Raw genomic sequence first — 18615 nt, 5'->3', positions numbered from 1 at the left:
CTGTACACACGTCATTACACAATTGATACAGCAATCTTTTTTCCGGCAATCTCTGAAATCCCCCCACCAGATCAGCGATTAGAACACATTTCATACTTTAATTCAACAATCAACCACGCACGGTCATACTGTATATCCACAATTGAAATAAAACACATTTTCTATTCACAAATTTCGCTATGCACTACAATAATTACGCCTTCCCTTCGATTCACGCGATTATCATTGTAATCTTGTGTAATTCCATCCCTCTTGAAATTGCAGTTGAAGAACTCGGTTCTAATCTCGGTTCTCGGGTCGGTTCTCGGGCCGGGTCGAGTCGGTTCTGATGTACATTGTGCTCGGGACGGTTCTGGCAGAGAACCGTCCCGGCCCGGCCCGTGAGGACCCTTACTGTAAATTATAAAATTTGATATTATCAATTTTAGCAATTGAATTACTATTACTAAATCTATTAACTTTGTTACCGATTTCAGAAAATTGATTTTCTACTTTAGAACGAAAACTTCCAAAAACATCATTAAAATATCTTTCATCTGCATTCAAATCAACGTTAACATCTTTTCTAATAGGATATATAAACTTACTATTATTAAAATCAAATCCTTTTTGACTAGATAATTCAATAAGTTGATTAACAAAAAGTGTATATCCTCCATCCATTGCTAAAGCATCATAATTATTAAATTTACTATATAGCTTCATATATAAAAACATACTTCCATCTAAGCTTTCTGCACACATATCAGTTTTTGAAATATATAATATCATATCATTTATATCACTAATAATTTGAGTTCTAAGTCCATTTTTTTTAAATTTATAAGAAAATAATTTGTCACGTTTTATATCTGTATTAAAATAATTAATTCTACTATCATGGCTATCAATTATTAATGTTACATGTTTGAATAATGATGGATTATATTTATGTGCTGATAGTACTCTTAATTTTATGGAAGAAAACATATTTTTTAATGATTCATTTATAATTTTATTTATCCTTTTATAATTTTCTTCATCCATCCAAAATTTTTTATAATATTTATGAAAGCTACTTTGAGGAAGATATCTATTTATATCTATTCCTGAAATACCTGAAACTAAATGATAAAACAAAAATAGTCCTTTTTCAATTTCAAAATATGGTCCTGGATATTCCTTATTTGTATATATTACTGTTAAAAAGAAAAAAACTGCAATATATCCTAATTTATCTACTAATTCTTTTTTGATTTCATTTATTAATTTTATATGTTTTATTTCTACTCTATATTTATAATTATAATGTATTATAGGCCAATTAGTATCTAAAAATTTTCAATTTTAATAACAATTTTATCTACTTCATTATTTATTTGTTCTTCAATATTAAGTTCAGGCTCCATATTTTATTATTATTATAAAATTCAATTTTGAAAATTCTCAACCACAAGAGAAATTCTCAACCCCTAAATAATTCTTAACTAATAGTTTTCAATGAAAACTGCTGCTAGTAGTTAACCTCCCAGCGTGAAATCCGCTACCGCCACCGTCACCACTATTACTTGCCGCTGTTCGCTTCTTCCGTTCCATTCGTCCCCGCAGTCGCTCTTTCAACCCACCGCCACTACTGTCCTCATCAACAAGTCCGTTCCCGTCCCTATCCTTCTGCGTACCTCCTCCGCTCCACCCATCGCTGTCACTATCACCACAACTGCCAGTGCAACACCTTACAGCTATTCTTCCCTTCCGTCTCTTCCTGCCCTATCGCTGCATCCACCACTTTCGCCTCCGCAAACACCCCCATGTCCGTCGTTGCACCAGAGCCAATGGCTCACGTTCCTGTCGTTTGCGGCCCAGAGAGCATGGAAGAAGATGTCGAAGAAGGAGAAGAAGAGTACGACGTGTGCACCGAGGAAGACGACGAAGAAGAAGATGGTGACGAAGAAGACGACGACGACGACGAAGAAGAAGAAGGTGATGAAGAAGGTGAGTATCAATCCATAACAATTAATATTACTGTAAATAGTAAATTAATTTTAGTTAAGGATTTCACTGTCAAGCGTTCTAATAAAAATCTAACTTCGTTGATTTTTTATTGAACTGGGCGTCGTCGTACCTCCTAGCCTGTGTTAAATCAATTATAAAAGGATATAACTTTTTTAAAGGTTTAAAAGGTTTATATAAAACCTAAACCTTTTAAAGAATTAAAAAAAAAGTTAAAAGTTTAAAAAATAAAAAAATTATAATCTAATTTTTTATTTTTCCTAAACATGTTTAAACAAGGATATATCCTTAATTAATAAAACCTTTTAAAGAATTATGGTTAAAGATTAACCCCGGTGCAGAGTTTGCTGCAATGATGGCAGCAAACTTGGGTGTCACGTTTGAGGAGTATGAGGAGTTGCAGCGTCTCCTCGAGTCTGGCGACGATGAGGCGCTCTTTGCTGGTCTGCTGCAGGCTGCTTGTGTTGACATCGACCGAGTCTCCGAGATGGAGCAGGTCTTGTCGGCGTGTAAGTGGCTACATCTTCTATTGATTTCGCTGTCGAGTGCTTTTGTATTGCCCAGATCGATACTAATTGCAATGTCCTCTTTAGATGGCCTTCTTTAGGCATTTGTTCTGTCTGTGTGCGTGTTTCTCTCCGTTCCTTTGGTCTCTCCCCTTTCCCTTTCCTGGTGTCGCCCACTTTGAATCCGCCGTTTGTGTCGCTGTCTCCTCTTTTCCGTGCTTTCTTTCTTTTCCTCTGGTGCCGTGCTTGGCGTTGTCGTGTACGCCTGCGTCAGGTGATGTTTGTGGTTGCACGTGTGCGCTTGGTCGGGGTAAGTGTCTCAGCAGTTCTGCTTGAGCAAGATGCATACAGTACTGATGCTGATGAGTTTACTGTTTTTATTTCAAATAGAGCGCATGTGGCGTGTTTTGGGTGTGTCTGGCGGTCTCCGCCTTCGTCAGGCGATGGGGTGTGGCCCGGGCATCTCAGTGGATGGTTTCTTGAGGTAAAGGCGGTTGGGGTTGGCATTGGCGCCGGCACTGGCTGCAGCTACCAGGGGTGAAGGGGTTTGGGGGGCACATAGGGACAGTGATGATGGTTGAGCCGGTGGTGGGGAGGTGAGCAACGCTCTGGTTGTGTAGGCAGCAGGAATCCACCATCGAGGCACATGTACAGCGGCGGTTCTTGACAGCAAATGACAACCCAAGGTGTCATGCTTGTATGATTATGGTACGTACTATGCTTTCTTTAATACCTACGGCCATATTAATAAGAAGAGGCTTGCTAACTGATATATCCTTTTTCCTTTCCTTCTTCCCTTCTTCGTATCGCATTCGACACGGATGTGGTGTGGAGAAGGCGAAGAGGGGCCCAGTATTAGGAATTTATTCCTTTCTAACGTTGTCATCCCAGTCAGTTCCAGCTCATGTGGATGGTGTTCCTGCGTAAGCCCTGGCCAACCGGAGCAATATTGCTCACCCAATCCCTGCCACCGAAAGCTCAACCGGAGTTGTCCTCGCCCTTTCCATACCTTGGATCCTCCACCGGTTGTAGTCAGTGCCACAGCCATGTTAGTCCAGCCTCAGCCTTCACCTTTGCCTCGGAATTCCTTGAAGCTGGGGTATCCGGGTTGGGGTGTGCGGGTTGGGGTGTCCAGCCAGCGGCGTGGGTGGTACGCCGCGATGGAGAGCGTCAGCTTTCCAGGCTAGCCGAGTAAAAATTCGGGGTGTTGTGCGAATCCCGTCTTTGGCTTGATCACATCGTCTCGTGTGGTCTTGGTAGATGATCCATGATGGTTATGCTGCTACAGGTGGCGTCAGATTTCCAGGCTAGCCGAGTAAAAACAATCTCTTTTACTTGATGTCGATTCGAGGATTGGTAGAATCCCGTCTTTGGCTTGACTAGTCTTTTGGCGATAGACTATCAAGATCGATCAGCATTATCCAATCGTTGGCATCCTCTGGTTTTCTTCCCGTTGGTCCAGGCAACAACTGCATTCGACGTTCTAACTCGGATTGAATATTCCCAGTGTGGAAGGAGCAAGTTTATTGTCTACTGGCGATGCTATAGTGGCAAGGACTCTTCAAGCGAGTGCGGATATCTGTTCTCAAGTGATCCAATATGACACTTCCCCTTCTGAGCGGAAAATTGCATACATTTAACACGTGCATAGGCGGATCAAGTGCAAGTCGGGTGGACAGCCTTTGGCATCAACTGTTTTCAGCGGACGAAAAAGTGACAGGCGGAAAAGGCGACATATAATTTATGGGCGAGTCATACTCAGGCGCAGCAGCAATAAATCACTTATGGCACATCTTTACGAGGAATATGCAAGCTGGTCAAAAATCTCAAGCCGGTCAAAAATTTCAAACTGTGTGGCCGTAGACGGATCAATTCACCAAGCATGCGGGCAAATATGTGGGATGGTTTCACATCAACGGCACGATCATCATCATCATCATTATTCATCCCTACTTTTGTGGTGAAACCCCAAAGAGAAAGCGGCAACAAAAGGAGCAGCGGCAAACATCGTATCGACAAACAGTGTCCATCGCTACCTATGATGGCCACATGGAGCAAGATACTTCAGCGACAAAAACTGCAACAATGCATACGACAATTCAATCCGTTCAGAATCACAAGGTGTAATGTGACGGCAACACTCATTACAACTATTCAAATCAGTCAACGTCAAGTCAAGGAGATGAAAACAATCCTCATCTATCTCGGTTTACGACGAGGAGACTTGTGGAGACAGCAGCATGGCGACAAAAAGACGACATTGGCATTGTCAGCTTTCAATATGGGGACAACATCGGGCAATGGACGGCCATTCGAATGCGTCTTCATCATTTCTATCAGACGGCACCAAAGCAGAAAGACTGGCGACTTCTATTATGGTGGCAATTGAGTGCAAAAGACAAACAGTAAAAACTGGGTAGCTGTAACAGTGTCGGCCCAGATACTTACAATCGGGAACGTGAATGGGTAGACAGTGTGGATCAATGAATAAGGTGAGACTCGGATATATCAAAGGATAAAACGATAGGGATCCATATAACTCAGGATCCCGTCTTTATATATACGTCGAGTAATAGGGGGCTAGCTATCGTCTAAGTATTGATCTACATCATAACTTCTATCTAGAATATCCACGCCTATTACTCCATATTCAACCATGCGGTTGACCGCAAGTCATCCTATCGTCTGAACCATGCGTTGTCGATCGTCAACCATGCAGGTTGGATATCGTCGTAACGGTATGCACCGTTACAGTAGCAGCACGCATGGCAACTATTCAAGCTGCCTCAACAACAATCTATCTACAAGGTGGCAACTCCTCTTTTCTTGGCGACAAAGAAAAATCAACCAGGAATCATTGGAGCATATATGTGGTAGCAACCAAGCACAGAAGGCTATTGCGGCAATGAAGCCCGGTGGCAATGCAACACATCTGACAATCAATACTGGCAACAAAGCATCTATGGAGCGCCACACATGCGACTGTTTGACACTGGACCAAGAGATATCACATCGTAACCCTATGCATCTGCCCATGTGAACAAGTATCATTTTATCGACAGCTCCTGGTAAACAGCGTGCGTTATGGTGGCAACACGATCCAAGCTGCACCACGGGAAGAATTGGCGACAAGATACGAGGAGACATATTTAATGACAACACTTCAGACGCTAGGTGGATGCAAAGCATATAGTAAGTTCTATCTTAACGATATCAAGTCGGGCAAAATGTGATTCTTACATTCAATTTCTTCTTGGGGGGAAAGATGGCGAACAATCTGAAAGTTGCTCATGAAAAACAACAAAGCAAACTCATCGACATGGGCGGGCAAAGAATATCAAGGACAACGATGCACACGGGACACGGCTATTCGATGGAGCAGTATCATATTATCGTGGCGGTTTCATTTCTGCTTTAGTGGTGAAGCAGCAATGGGGACAAAAGAAGGGACGAGAAGCACACCTGTCCAAGACGCATCAAGCAAACACTGCGTCTAAAGGTCACTATCAACAAGGGGCACATTATTACCAGAGGGATCCGACGGCATTGCGTAGACGCAATAATGGCGGCACTATCCGTATCCGACTTTTGAATGCATGCTGGCGAGCTCACGTTGAAGACACTGATCGCACAACCGATAAATGCTACTCGACGAGAGAATCGGTCGATGGCTCCTGTCGCACGGGACATGCATTCAAGAACTGCGCATTATTGACATTCGCACACACATATTGTTTATGGCAGCAGCTTGACCGTTGATAGGAGAGAACTTTTAAGGTAATTTGAATTTACATGATATGAGTTTGGAGCGGAATATGAGGCGATTAGCACTGGTGTATGTATTATACGTACTCATTTAGATCGATTCATCTTTTAGTAAAAGCGGTGGGCGACATGACTACTCGATGATACTACCTTAAGGAAGGCATCGTGCATGTGTATCCATGACAAATCAATGGATGGCACGCAGCAAACAAGGGAGCTTTCTGTCATTTCTTCTAAATCAAGCGTTAGCTACAAGGACAGTCATTAGTATATATGGAGACAATACAATTTCATGGTCACACTACCTTGGAAATCGAAACAGAAGAAGCATACATTGCTGTATCATGGTAAGAAGCAAAACCAAGAGAAACAATTGACTATCCATGCATTTGTAAAATTATCTGCTCATTGTGACTTTGCTACAATCATATCGTTAGTGAACGCCGCTATTCATGCAACGCAAAATTCGACATTTTTTACCCAGGAAATCTCTTCTGACAAAGCGTTGGTAAGTTACGGTCCAGGTAACGATAGCCCCACAAAATACGAACAAAAAAAAGAAAAAAGAAAAGAAAAGAAAATCAGGAAGTAGATTAGTAGTAGATTAGAGAGAATGTAAAAGCAACACCAAGCATCACGCGGTCTAAGATGACGGAAAGCAAAAGTAGCGAAATTCAAGGCAACAAAAAGTCAGAAACAATTGTCAAGAAAAAAATCATCACTGCCTTTCGTACAATACGGCACCAAGAAAATGTCAACAAGTCGGTGGCTGTCTGATCACCCTAAGCAAGTTTGCTTACAACGGCACTACATACCCGATCAACATCGCATCAAAAGCTAGCACATCCAACAACAGCAGCGATTTATACAAGACAATCTTTTGGAAAGAAATCAGCGAAGAAAAGATGAAGTCTACACAAGACACACAGCATCACATACAAAACATACCAAGCGATATCGAATTGCAGTCGATTTTACTACCAGACTGAAAAGCAAGATTTGGGCAACTATAAAGTGAAATTAATCAACAGTAAGTACAAACAAGGCACACGGATTTACTTTGGAATAAGACTTTGATAACTAACGTGAAAGGCTTATTGATATGATTTAGAGACAAAATACAGCGCTGAGGATCATCATCGATACAAAGTCACAAGCACAGTCTATTATCGACTTCAACGGCCTCAATATCATTCGCGTCGAGCTCAAGACAACAGAGCATTTAGCGAAGACTGCGCGAAAAAAAAAAAGAAACAAGAAAACAGATCGACATACATACTCGAACGCAAAAATAACACGACATGATAACACATTCAAAAATAACCGAAGATATCAACAAGCAAATCACACAGAAGATATCATGTACCTCAAGCTACTGAAGACGACCATTATCAAGACGAAAAAGGCCATATCAACTGCCACAGACGAATCCCATGAATCAGAATATTATGTAGTTAGAGAAAAAAATTATTGAAGAAAAAAAGAAAGACAAAAAAAAATCAGAGGACTATCGTTACCACGGACAAAAGCTTACTAACATTTGTAGGAATGCACGATTCTTTAAATATAATTTTACTACTAAAAGCTTATATTACCATAAAAAATAAACATGTCTTTTCCAAATCCTTTTTGCCATCATCGCAACCTTCCTCCTAGAACAAAAGAAGTACTTGCGAAATATAGAAGAATGACCACTCTAGTGCTACCTTCATAAAGGTGCTGTACACCCAAGGAATGCGCTCTGAGACCAACTTTGCGAATAGCAACTTCAACTGCAGCAACCAGTAGGGCACAAATTAATACACCGCATGTGGCCAACGTTGTCGTCATGCCGGTACCACTATCATCCAAACTATGCTGCATTGGTATTAGTAATGGACTTGAGTACATTTGATCTACGTACAACTTACCCCTGCAGGTCCCGGTAGGCTGATGTGCATGAACGGAATCGCTTCGGCTTTTCTTTATTTTCGACGAATAGCCTGGCCTTTTGGATGTACTGGATGTCGTTATTATGGGGACTGTTTTCTGTGCTGGCTTTGGATGCAAACATATGTACTGCTACAAAGAACCCGTTATCATGAATGAACAAGCAATTTGTGTTACAGTATGTATTCTGCTACCTTTGAAATCCTACTATTCAACATTAGTTTAAATTTGATTCTTTCGCTTCTCCTCCATATAATCTCGCATTTAATACCACGCATTAGACACATATGAAAAGATATGTTTTAAAACAAACGCATAGATAATAGATCATAGTTTTTGACTGTACGGGACAGTATTTACTGGCGAAACACGCAGGCGGTCGTTCCGGATAGGCTGAATAGGCGGTGGTAGCTATACACGCATCAGTTGATACAACCCTCACACAAATGCAAATGGTCTAAGCGGACGCTATTGGTCCTCGCAGAAAACGTTAATCGTCCGCAGGTGTTGGCAAGAGTACATAGATAAATGGTCATAATCCTCGCTATCAGAGTTCCAGCTTTTACATTTGGCAAGCGCAGCCAATGTATATTATATATCATACTTCTCATATTTGTATCCATTTCCTATCGGTGCCTACAAGTAATATACACAGCACCGAGACTGAAGCGTATCTTAACACATCACACTGCATAGAAACCGGCAGATTTTGTGGTTTACAGTGTCATTGAAATTTTTGTGCTCAAGCCCGTTCACGAGTTTCTCTCCGTTACCATGTCCACCGCAGTCGTGATCTTGCTGTATTTCCTGCTGTTGTCCCCGCTCATCATTCAACTTCTGTGTGCCGCGTTGTGCACGCTCCCTGCATGCGGCCTTTGACATCTCCAGCATCGTCCAGCTGGCTCGTAGCCGGTTTCCTTCGTCTTTGGTGATGTCTATGCTCAATCTTCCTCGTACCTATCGACTGTGTCGCGATCATCATCCACTCCCGTGTGGTTGTCTTTCCAATCACGTCGTCTTACGGATTACTGCTTGGCTGCTGGAGACGCACTTGATTACGAGGCCGCTGCTCAACCTGCCCTTGCAGAAACAAGCGAACGCAACTTTTACGGAAAATCTAGACGTTACAGATACAAACGCATCAAATGAGTCAATTGCACCCCCGAAATTGCTGATGAAGATGAAAAAGAGCAAGTCAGTGAGCCTGGAAATTGACTCTTCATTCAAAAGATCAATCTTTGGTCTACCTAACCGTTCCTCAATTATTATTGATAACATATCCATCAGCGCTGTATTATTGTAAGTTATAATCATTAAAAGTAAAATGTGTATTGTTTTTTACCAGGACTTTGTTTATCGATAATAAGTACAGTAGCTATTTGAGTTTGAAAAGTGTTCTAACAATAGACCCCCAATACTTTCATAGCGTAAATCCTCAAACTTCGTGTGGAAATAGGAAGGGCTGAAAGGTATCGAGTAATGATAGCTATATAACCTTTGAAAGCACCGAGGGTTGGGCGCTAACGGGTGTGAAATAAAAGGGGTCGACTGCATCAGATGTTTAACGTACGAACTACGACCAACATTTTGAGGAGAAACGATTGCTTCCGTTTTCTTGTTTAGACCACATACATATTCTTTGGTATCGTTTCTACATGAAGAGAAGAACGCGAAAATTCATTATATTACTAGTCACACTTTAAACATCACTGATATACTTTTTACTATGATATGCATTGTGGATACGAAAGGCACTCTATAGCAATTATAGGATATGTTTAGCTTCTTAGCAACAAAACTCATCCCAACCGACCTTTGCTCAAATTACCCTTCTCTCCGACAGCGTTATCTATCATAGGTTTATTTAATTCTTCTTGGATGTCTTGAAAAGTAGAAACCTGATTAACGTGCAACGTATCGTATACCAATTGATCGTTGTGAAATCGATAAGTTCCTATGGAATATGTTCAGCGCTAAATACCACATGCCTACTCTTATACGTGTCTATGCTTTGCATTGCAAGTGTTACCATAAGATGAAATAAAGAAGAAGAGCCCCTTCAACTTTCGCAGATCATAGACAGAACATGTTACGTTGTTCTTCATGAGCCAATCTGACTTCTTTTGTCTCTGAGACATATTTTGGCTGTTGGAGAATTCAAGCTCAACAGTCACCGAGTCGAAGTTCTTTTTTAAAGAGTGTATACACAGTAAAACATCAAAACAGGTTTGATGGTGGCGATAATGGTGATGACACACTTGCGTCGCTAGCAAGCAGGCCAAACACAGTATAAAGTACGAATTAGTCATTAATAACACTGTAAGACACATGGATTTAACAACGGCGATCCTACCAATTGTCGGAAACTGTGTCCTTGTATTGCGGTTCAACGCTTTTGCAACCCTTCTGTGCGTTGTGTAGTTTCTCCATTTGTTTAGATGACATAGCTGTAATGGCTAGGTCATATATCAGAATCGGGCGGACGTAGGTATTGTACGCGCGCAGCGCTGGCCCATAAACCTTTTCCATACTGGTGGATCCATTGCGCCTGTTGCTTTTTATGGTGCGCTGATTAACCAGTATATCACCATTATGTGCCTCATTACCTTATATTACCAAAATATTGTGCCTCAAATGTGATAAATGGAACGCAGACCAACCTGCAGGGTAAATTTTTGTGGGACCTTTTATTGTGACAGTTCTCCTTGCTCGCGCTTTCTGTAGGTGCTATGTGTGTGCAGCTGATTTTGATACTTATAAGCATAAGGGCCCGGATCATAAAACTCTACTTTCCATGTATCCGCCATGGAATCCAACAATTTAAGAAGCAATTTGCTCTTATCGCTGCTGCAATATCTTTGTGGGTATCGGATTGGAATTTCCAAATCCATGTTCTTCATCCGACAACTGTTGTTGTTGTTGTTGTCTTGAGCATGCATAGCGTGAGCAAACGCTTCAAAGTCCTCAACCGTTAGATTCCCGCAACGTTTTATAGTCAAATCGTCAATGACACATGTATTTAATGTTGCGATGGTGTGGAGAACGTGCCGATCAAGACCTTCCATGATCGAACAAAATCCGACCTTCTGCAAACTACGTTCAGGTTTTGCCGCCATCTCCAAGAATTGCACTAAAGCATTGCTATTGAACGAGTTGCATTTAAATATCATGAACTCGCGTAAGCCCGTAACATGAGCGCCAAGTGCCGAAAGAAAGTCGTCGTCGACAAAGCGACAATCGCGTAAAGAGAGAGACGTCAGCTTTGGTGACAATAGGGTGAACAAGTTGCGTAATTCATTCGAGGGGCCTGTTGTGTTTACACGACGAAGGTCCAGACGAGTCAATGATGGAAATGTGTACTCGATCAGACGGGGAACAGCTGGATTAAGTTGTTGCAAACGAGGTTCAAACAGAGCAGAGCCTGAAATGTTGAGGAACCGGATTTTACTGCGCACACTGTAAAGTAGATATCGAAACAGGACGGCCATTTCCTGATTCATCAATACGGAATTATGGAGCACAAGGTCTTCCGCTCCTGGCTTAGTTACATGACGTACTTTTGGTTTATATTCGTCGTAAGTATCTAGAAAACCATATGGGCTTATATGACTGTCAGAAATGACGATAGTAGCTAGGTCTGGACAATATTGCTGTAGTTCCATCGGAAACGATGGATCAGAGGTTGTGTGCGCGATGTTATATGATACGGCCAGGTACTTGAGTTTTGGCACAGCTTTAAGAAACGTCACGATATCCATATTGTCGTGAATATTGGAGATAACGAGCGCCAAATCGGTAAGACGCTGGTGCTTTATGTTCTTCAACGCAGTGCTAGGTCTCCACTCGGTTACATCGGCCTACAAATACAACTAATAGTTGAGATGATGCAGAAATGTATCATGTAACAGACGCTTGGTAGCAGGCAGACATCTTACAATGGGTCCAATGAATGTCAGTTTCGTCAAGTTGGGACATTTCTGAACGAACATGTCTGGGCCGACACTCGCCGCAAAGTCGACTTTTCGTGCTAAGTGCAAGGAAATGTGCAAGTATGAAAGCGCGTTCCCGCACGTGTTGAGGAACATCAGCGCGGTGTCTTTTGACAGAAAATCGATTTTCAACCTTGCTATTATATATAGAATAAGCTGTTGATATCAAGGCTGATATACTCCCAAGAAGCCATATCATTACGTTCACGTACCCCAGTTGATTGCATTGAAATTTTGCTTGGCTAAAAAGCTGACTAGTTTGATCCAAAGTATGGTTTTACCAGAATAAGTGTCTATGTCGATACCCTTCAACGCTGACTTTTCGATACGGTCGCAATGGATTTGAAAGTATCTGAACTTTTTGTTCATCTGTAGACACCTCCACATTCCTGGCCAATTGAGTACTGCCGATCGCCATGCTCTTGACAGTTGGCTGCATCTCTTGCATTCATCAAATGACAAACGCTCAAAAACTTTATGCTGAATCTCATGTGGTAATGACGGTAGCTGAGCGACAGTGTAGATCTTGACTGTTGACATTTTTCTCAAGAGAGTAAAGAAGCAAACTGGGATTGCGTCACCAGCAACTTTGATACTGTTGTGTAATTTTAGAACAAAGAGGATAATCAGTGTGCATGAAACAGGAAAGGGGGTTGGGAGGCGTGTTTCAACAACGCTTCTCCTGCCAAACTGGGAGTATCTATTTATGCTTGACGGTTGCTGTCTTGTGCAGATGGAAAAATAGCAACGACGAGATAGTGTTCAATAATACATCATGGCCTTTTACATTTATAGGGCGCTGGAAGCGGTTGTTTCAGAATTGATATAAGGCAGTAACAATGTTTGCGGTATCAATGAGGTGACGATGCAACAATTTTTCGAGTGAAAACATCCTTCAGCAACACTATGAACAACAACCCATGTCTGCGCAAATAGCATAGCAATCTGCATACACCTAGCACACTATGCGCTGCTGAGGACATAAAAAATATGAGGGACCACGTACCATTCGATATTCCCAACAAGTCGACTTGTGACAATACCAGAAGCGTGTGATCAACGTATATAAAACCAAGGCCTGAAAGATTTACGCACCATTTCTTCTAGCATCTATATGCCCGTCATCGAGAAGCAAATCCACTATCGATCGTTCATTTTGGATAACGCGTTGAAAAGTAACATCTATTACTGTATTGTAAAGAAAAAAATGGTCTCCCTATTTCCGGTCAAACGTGTATACTCTTGGTTATAGCAGTGTGAAAGGGTCTCATGCTCCCACGTTGCATTTAAGCAGGAAGGCGACAGTAGATACTGTAGATTGCTAGAAAAATCAGGTCCAGCGTGGAGGATTATTTGACACGAACAAGCAATTTGTTATTTGTTACAGTAAGTAAGGTAGTATCCTACAAATGTAGAAGGACGCTATATATATGAAAATAAACTTTTCTCTGAGGATACTTTATGCGAATAGCTATTTTATAAAACTTTTACCCTTTTTGCCCCACTAGGTCCACGATAAAATAGTAGGGGAACGCCATGCTTTGTTCTTTATATTGACCGCTGCTGCGAAATAAATCGAAGCATATGAATTAAAAGCATGCTTTTAGTTCAAGTCCAAGCGAACCCGATAAACTGGGTCCATCTGCTGTATTTGGTTCTGCAAAGTTCATTGATTTTATTACTCTGAAACGCGTCTGATCCTTTTGTCGTCGTGAAATAGATCCCAGCCTTTCAAAGTTCCATTCATGGCAACGAAGAAACCGACCTCTCGAGTATTGTTGCTGCCTGTACCATGTCATGCATCTGGAACAACATGCATAGCGTAACGATGGACGCCTTGATAACGTGGCAACGGATGAGTGCGTCTTTAGTGCTACAGAATACAAGCACCACCGAGTTTCGTTTGCTAGGTGCGACGTGTTCTACGTTCTTCCTTCTGTGAGCTTTTCTAGATCCTTGTTGGGTTTCAGGTAGTCGTGTGTGAAAAAAAGTCACCATGTTTGTATTTTTTCATGCGGAAGAATGACGAACCCAATTGAGCACCAATAGAACTTTTTGGAAACCAACGCTGTACAACACGCCCATGGAAGACTATAGAACACAACAGCAGTGCCACTACCACCCCCTCCTTTTAGAATGAACTAGCCTAAAGGCGTGCTGTTGATGACCAGGAGGGGAGGGTGATGTGTTTGATTCCCCCCCCCCTATTTTTCTTCGCCTCCTTTTTGCCCTCGTACAATACACGCACCCCCCAAGAGTCTGTGCGCGGAGTCTTTTTATGATTGCTGGTTGAACAAGTTGTCAAGGTTACACACACACACATATATCCGCTCGTACCGTATTCTCGGCCTTGAGTACCGCAACATTGTTCGGATGGCGACGGACCGGCTGGGAGAGAGGGTGAAAGAAAGCGGGCGAACGTAAGAATAAATATAGACGGTACAATCGACAAAGAGCATTCCCGCTATACACTGAGAGGGAACCGCTTCTTCTTCTTCTTCTACCACCACAATTGCCTTAACCCCTCCCCCCCCTTTTCATGTGAAAAGAGGCTCACCGGAACAAAAAGTGATTATGCAAGTGGCACATCATCCTTCATCAACACAGAATGTTCACGCGTCAATTAAAAGAAACCCCCACACCTTCAATCAAGAAAGTTGCTCTCTCGCACAAGACGCAAGGTTCAAAACCATGGGAACCACTTTTTTTTTTTTTTTTTTGCTTCTTTTGATGATAAATACACACCAATGGCAGTGGCTCATTTCCAAGAAACTTTCAATATCAAAAGGTCCGCCCCTCAGTGCGACCCGGACACACACCCCTTCGTTTTTTCCCCCAAAACCATTCAAAATCTCTTTTTCCATGACTCTCCCCCTTCTATTTGCCCACACACCACTGACACGAGTAGTTAGTGGGTCAGTGACAAAGAATGGAGCAGTATAAGCAACGCTACAATGAGAGATAAGGGCTTTATTGGTAACAGCAAAAAAAAAAAAGAAAACTTGACCCGAAAAGGCAGATCCAAAAGGAAAAAGTTTAAAGATCAGATAGAAAACGCGCCACGGGTTTCTTTTTTTTTTTTTCTTCTAATCCAAGCCATTTCCAGCCACACACCGCACACATGCACGTCGCTATGAAGGCACTTGTTCACACCCCATCCATACTTGTATCAGTTGTACAGTATTCCATGCAAGGACCAGTGTGAGAGAAGCCGGGAGGGGGGCCGTACGTCTGGTTCTGGCCTACTACTTACTATGGATGGTGGTGGTACCTCCAATTTACGAACCAATAACAAGGACCGGAACCTGAAAAAGCCAACAATCAAGTAAGAGTAGTACTTGCTGAGAACACCCCCCCAACTTCTTTTTTCTTTCTTTCTTTTCCTTTGAAATTCTCTTTTCCAACAACAACAACAACAACAACAACAACAACCCATAAGTCTAAGAAAAAATCGATTATATATTGAACTGCTGTTCTTTTTCCACCCCCATTCAATTATCTTCTCTCTCTTCCACTATCTGACTCAACACTACTAAAACACTCAAAACCAACACTCTTCAACCCTCCACGCGCTCGAATGGACAAGACACTTTCTGACTATGACCAAAGTCTTGAAGAGCTGGAGCGGCAACGGGAGCATCTCGAACTTGTAATGAAAAAGATGGGTCAAGAATGGGAAGAAAGGTACAGTTTACCATTATACAGTTACTTTATACAAAAAATAAAACCACAAACCATTGTTGTATATAAATTCTGTGTGTGAAATCTGTGACAATGGACAACCAACATTTCCTTTGTTATTTTTATTGCAGTGGTGCAGGCATTGGTTGGATGGGTTCATTGGAACAAATCCAAGCAGCAGCAGCAGCAGCGGACTCTTCAGACGCATCGCCTTCGAAGAACGTGTTACAGCCACTGGATAACGACGCTTCTAATGACCAGCACCCTGTTGCTCTCGATCAATCGCAACATGAACAAATATGCGATCCATACCCGACGACACCACTTTCACCTGAATCTCAACTTGGCTCTGAGGGTGGGTTAGTGACAGCAGATAAGCTGCAACAACAACAACAACAACAACAGCAACAACAGCAGCAGTCGTTACACTTGTTGATGCAACAAGCATCGCCGACCAGTGGACCTTCACCCGATTATCTCCAATCATTACTCAATGTCAATGAGGCGCTGCTGGCACAGAGCCTGACGACGGTGAACAATAACAACATGCCCAGCAGTAGTAACGTTGAACAACAGTCCAATAACAACAACGGCGACTTGCAGCTTGTCGGTATGCCGTCACTACAAGGACCTGCTTCTTTGGATGGGAGCGACGCAACGGCATCCATCATGTCACCACCCGTGACGCCAGAGGAGTATTCTGCTGTCCGTGCGTCTTGCCTAAGCAGGAGTACTTCTTTGGCGAAAAGCGCTGTGCGCCCATCAACTACTACCGCTACTACTACTATAACGGTTACGCCTAATATTCCTACTGCATCATCATCAGCATCTTCTTCTTCTTCTTCTTCTTCAGCTCAACAATAACAAACATGCAACACCATGATCCTCTACAACAACAACAAAAAAAAAGCAAGCAATTATTCTTTTCTCCATTCATTATACACACACACGCACCCCATTAACGTTTTTTTCCAAGAAAAAATGTTGATATCCCCTCCCCTCCCTCCCCTTTCACACTTTTATGGCATGCAATTATTTCTTTTTCTTTTCTTCATCCCTCATTATAGCATTTTGTAACAAATTCCTATCAATCAAGCAAGCAAGCAAGCAAGCAAACAACCCATCATCGTATCCCTGATAGCTGGTTTTATCAGTCTACAACCTGTCCCCCTCTGACTCTTACGAAAGAGAAAATGAAATTATATACACAACACACATGCACGCGCACAGCTTCCAATACATTTATATACGCAAAAAAACCATCCAAAGGATTTTCTTGGCGAACAATAAGCTTGGGGACCAATTAAAAAAAAAAAAAAAGCCAATATCCGCAACGGCTTGTGAGTGGTCGGCTCTTTATTTTTGTAGCGGAGCATGGAAAAAAAAATTTCTGGGAATGATCTGACAGGCTTCCAATCAAGACAGGGCTTCAATTCGAGAACTTGCTTTATCGGGGAGTCGATCAGTCGTAGTATAGTAGTAGTAGTAGTAGTAGTGGGTTCGGGCGGGTAATAGGTTGTTTTTTGTCATATGTGATTTTCTGTAAAAATAGTAGGGCGAGATGGCTCTGTATATATGACAAGAGATCATCTATCTACTACTTTGGTTCAGAAACTTCTTTCTTGGATGGGGAGGGGATCCTTGTTATTTTTTAAATGAAAAAAAGATCTAGTGGACACATGTGAAGGGTAGGCCACGGTGGATGTACTTGAGGGGGACAAGTACTACGACTCTTGGAAGTTTACGTGTAGGGCTCTTTGGAAAAAGAAACACAAAACGATCATTAGGGTTTAAGAGCTAGACTCAAAATAGGACGGCCGTCGATCTTTTTTTCTTTTTGTCTTTCTTGCCTTTTTCCGACGGCCGCCCCCGTCATCATTATCACTGTCTTTAAATAAGAGGTAGATCCCCAAAGGGTAGTAGCCCAATCAGTCCCACTCTTTTGCCAAGAGTTCACTTGTGTTCATTAATTTCGGGTGCACAAAGGGGTAGAGAGAGAGAGGAGAGGGCCTTACTAGAAAAGGTAGTAGGCCAGAATGGCTGACTTGTAAAAAAAAATGGGATGTGTAGTGGTGGTGATCGTGGTGTTCATAGACACACACACACTCTCTCTCTACAAGGAATATGTACATGGTCGTTTGGGCAAAGAAGAAAGGTGTGACGGAGTATAGGAAGGGAGTCGCACACACAGCCAGCTGGGGGATCGACGCCCGAAGATCATCTGCAGAAAAAATTCATTGGCTCCTGTGCTTTATGAACTATACCTCAAACAGACGACCTTTACTAAAAGAAGCATGGGCCCACTCACCCACCCACTCACCCACTCACTCACTCACACACACTCTCATTCATCATCACCACAGCACTAATATGAGAGAGGGCCATGGAGACAAACATAAATTCTGCACACAGCAAAAACATCTCGGCTCGTTCCTCTTCTTCTTCTTCTTCTTTTCTTCCTTCTTTATCCGCTCGCTTTCCTTTTGTCACTTTGCGTCTTTCTTTTCTCTTTATACACACACACACACACACACACCTGGCTTATATAAAAAAAAAGAGAGCATCGTCAACACCCCACCCAGAACAAGAAAATGGACTCATCATCAACACCACAACACCCGTTCTATCAATCACCGTATCCTGCCACCACCACATCATCCTCCAACTACCATTATCATCCTTCTACTGCTTCTTCTTCTTCGACAAAGCCATCGTACAACACGACTACTGCTGCCGCTGCCGTAGCCGCTGCCGCC

General features: G+C 42.2%; 8 protein-coding genes across 8 annotated transcripts; 6 read left to right on the top strand and 2 right to left on the bottom strand.

Moving 5' to 3' along the window:
• Positions 1-1740: 1740 nt before the first annotated feature.
• On the top strand, positions 1741-2770 carry BDB00DRAFT_514274 (uncharacterized protein). The gene is made up of 3 exons (XM_053117681.1): positions 1741-1920; positions 2331-2498; positions 2583-2770. Exons 1-3 carry the CDS (start codon positions 1788-1790, stop codon positions 2594-2596), a joined length of 315 nt encoding a protein of 104 aa, XP_052977387.1. The 5' UTR covers positions 1741-1787; the 3' UTR covers positions 2597-2770.
• Positions 2685-3032, top strand: BDB00DRAFT_834588 (uncharacterized protein; the record flags this gene model as incomplete). The annotated part of the gene is made up of 2 exons (XM_053124338.1): positions 2685-2805; positions 2886-3032. Coding segments are annotated over 2 exons (186 nt in total), but the record flags the coding sequence as incomplete, so codon positions are not given.
• BDB00DRAFT_834583 (uncharacterized protein) lies at positions 2906-3771 on the top strand (the record flags this gene model as incomplete). Its single annotated transcript, XM_053124337.1, is given in 3 exon segments — positions 2906-3203; positions 3330-3612; positions 3630-3771. Coding segments are annotated over 2 exon segments (274 nt in total), but the record flags the coding sequence as incomplete, so codon positions are not given.
• Positions 3772-4146: 375 nt separating this feature from the next.
• On the top strand, positions 4147-4920 carry BDB00DRAFT_514235 (uncharacterized protein). Its single transcript, XM_053117679.1, has one exon. It carries the CDS (start codon positions 4378-4380, stop codon positions 4882-4884), a length of 507 nt encoding a protein of 168 aa, XP_052977384.1. The 5' UTR covers positions 4147-4377; the 3' UTR covers positions 4885-4920.
• A 1239-nt stretch (positions 4921-6159) lies between these two features.
• BDB00DRAFT_514263 (uncharacterized protein) lies at positions 6160-6905 on the top strand. The gene is made up of 4 exons (XM_053117680.1): positions 6160-6296; positions 6411-6531; positions 6561-6607; positions 6698-6905. Exons 2-4 carry the CDS (start codon positions 6440-6442, stop codon positions 6850-6852), a joined length of 294 nt encoding a protein of 97 aa, XP_052977383.1. The 5' UTR covers positions 6160-6296; positions 6411-6439; the 3' UTR covers positions 6853-6905.
• Positions 6906-7799: 894 nt separating this feature from the next.
• On the bottom strand, positions 7800-8102 carry BDB00DRAFT_834551 (uncharacterized protein). The gene has a single exon (XM_053124336.1). It carries the CDS (start codon positions 8088-8090, stop codon positions 7896-7898), a length of 195 nt encoding a protein of 64 aa, XP_052977382.1. The 5' UTR covers positions 8091-8102; the 3' UTR covers positions 7800-7895.
• Positions 8103-11496: 3394 nt separating this feature from the next.
• On the bottom strand, positions 11497-12920 carry BDB00DRAFT_514204 (uncharacterized protein). Its single transcript, XM_053117678.1, has 4 exons — positions 12391-12920; positions 12125-12315; positions 11747-12046; positions 11497-11645 (listed from the first exon to the last, which is right to left on the bottom strand). The coding sequence occupies exons 1-4, from the start codon at positions 12716-12718 to the stop codon at positions 11634-11636; spliced, it is 831 nt and encodes a 276-aa protein (XP_052977381.1). The 5' UTR covers positions 12719-12920; the 3' UTR covers positions 11497-11633.
• Positions 12921-15507: 2587 nt separating this feature from the next.
• Positions 15508-16899, top strand: BDB00DRAFT_514186 (uncharacterized protein). Its single transcript, XM_053117677.1, has 2 exons — positions 15508-15862; positions 15991-16899. The coding sequence occupies exons 1-2, from the start codon at positions 15756-15758 to the stop codon at positions 16721-16723; spliced, it is 840 nt and encodes a 279-aa protein (XP_052977380.1). The 5' UTR covers positions 15508-15755; the 3' UTR covers positions 16724-16899.
• The last annotated feature ends 1716 nt before the right edge of the window (positions 16900-18615 follow it).

The sequence above is a fragment of the Zychaea mexicana genome (genome assembly GCF_025766255.1).
Source record: "Zychaea mexicana strain RSA 1403 chromosome Unknown BDB00scaffold_62, whole genome shotgun sequence".
In the NCBI taxonomy this organism is placed as follows: Eukaryota; Fungi; Mucoromycota; class Mucoromycetes; order Mucorales; family Lichtheimiaceae; genus Zychaea; species Zychaea mexicana.
This window is presented reverse-complemented; position numbering and strand designations above follow the sequence as displayed.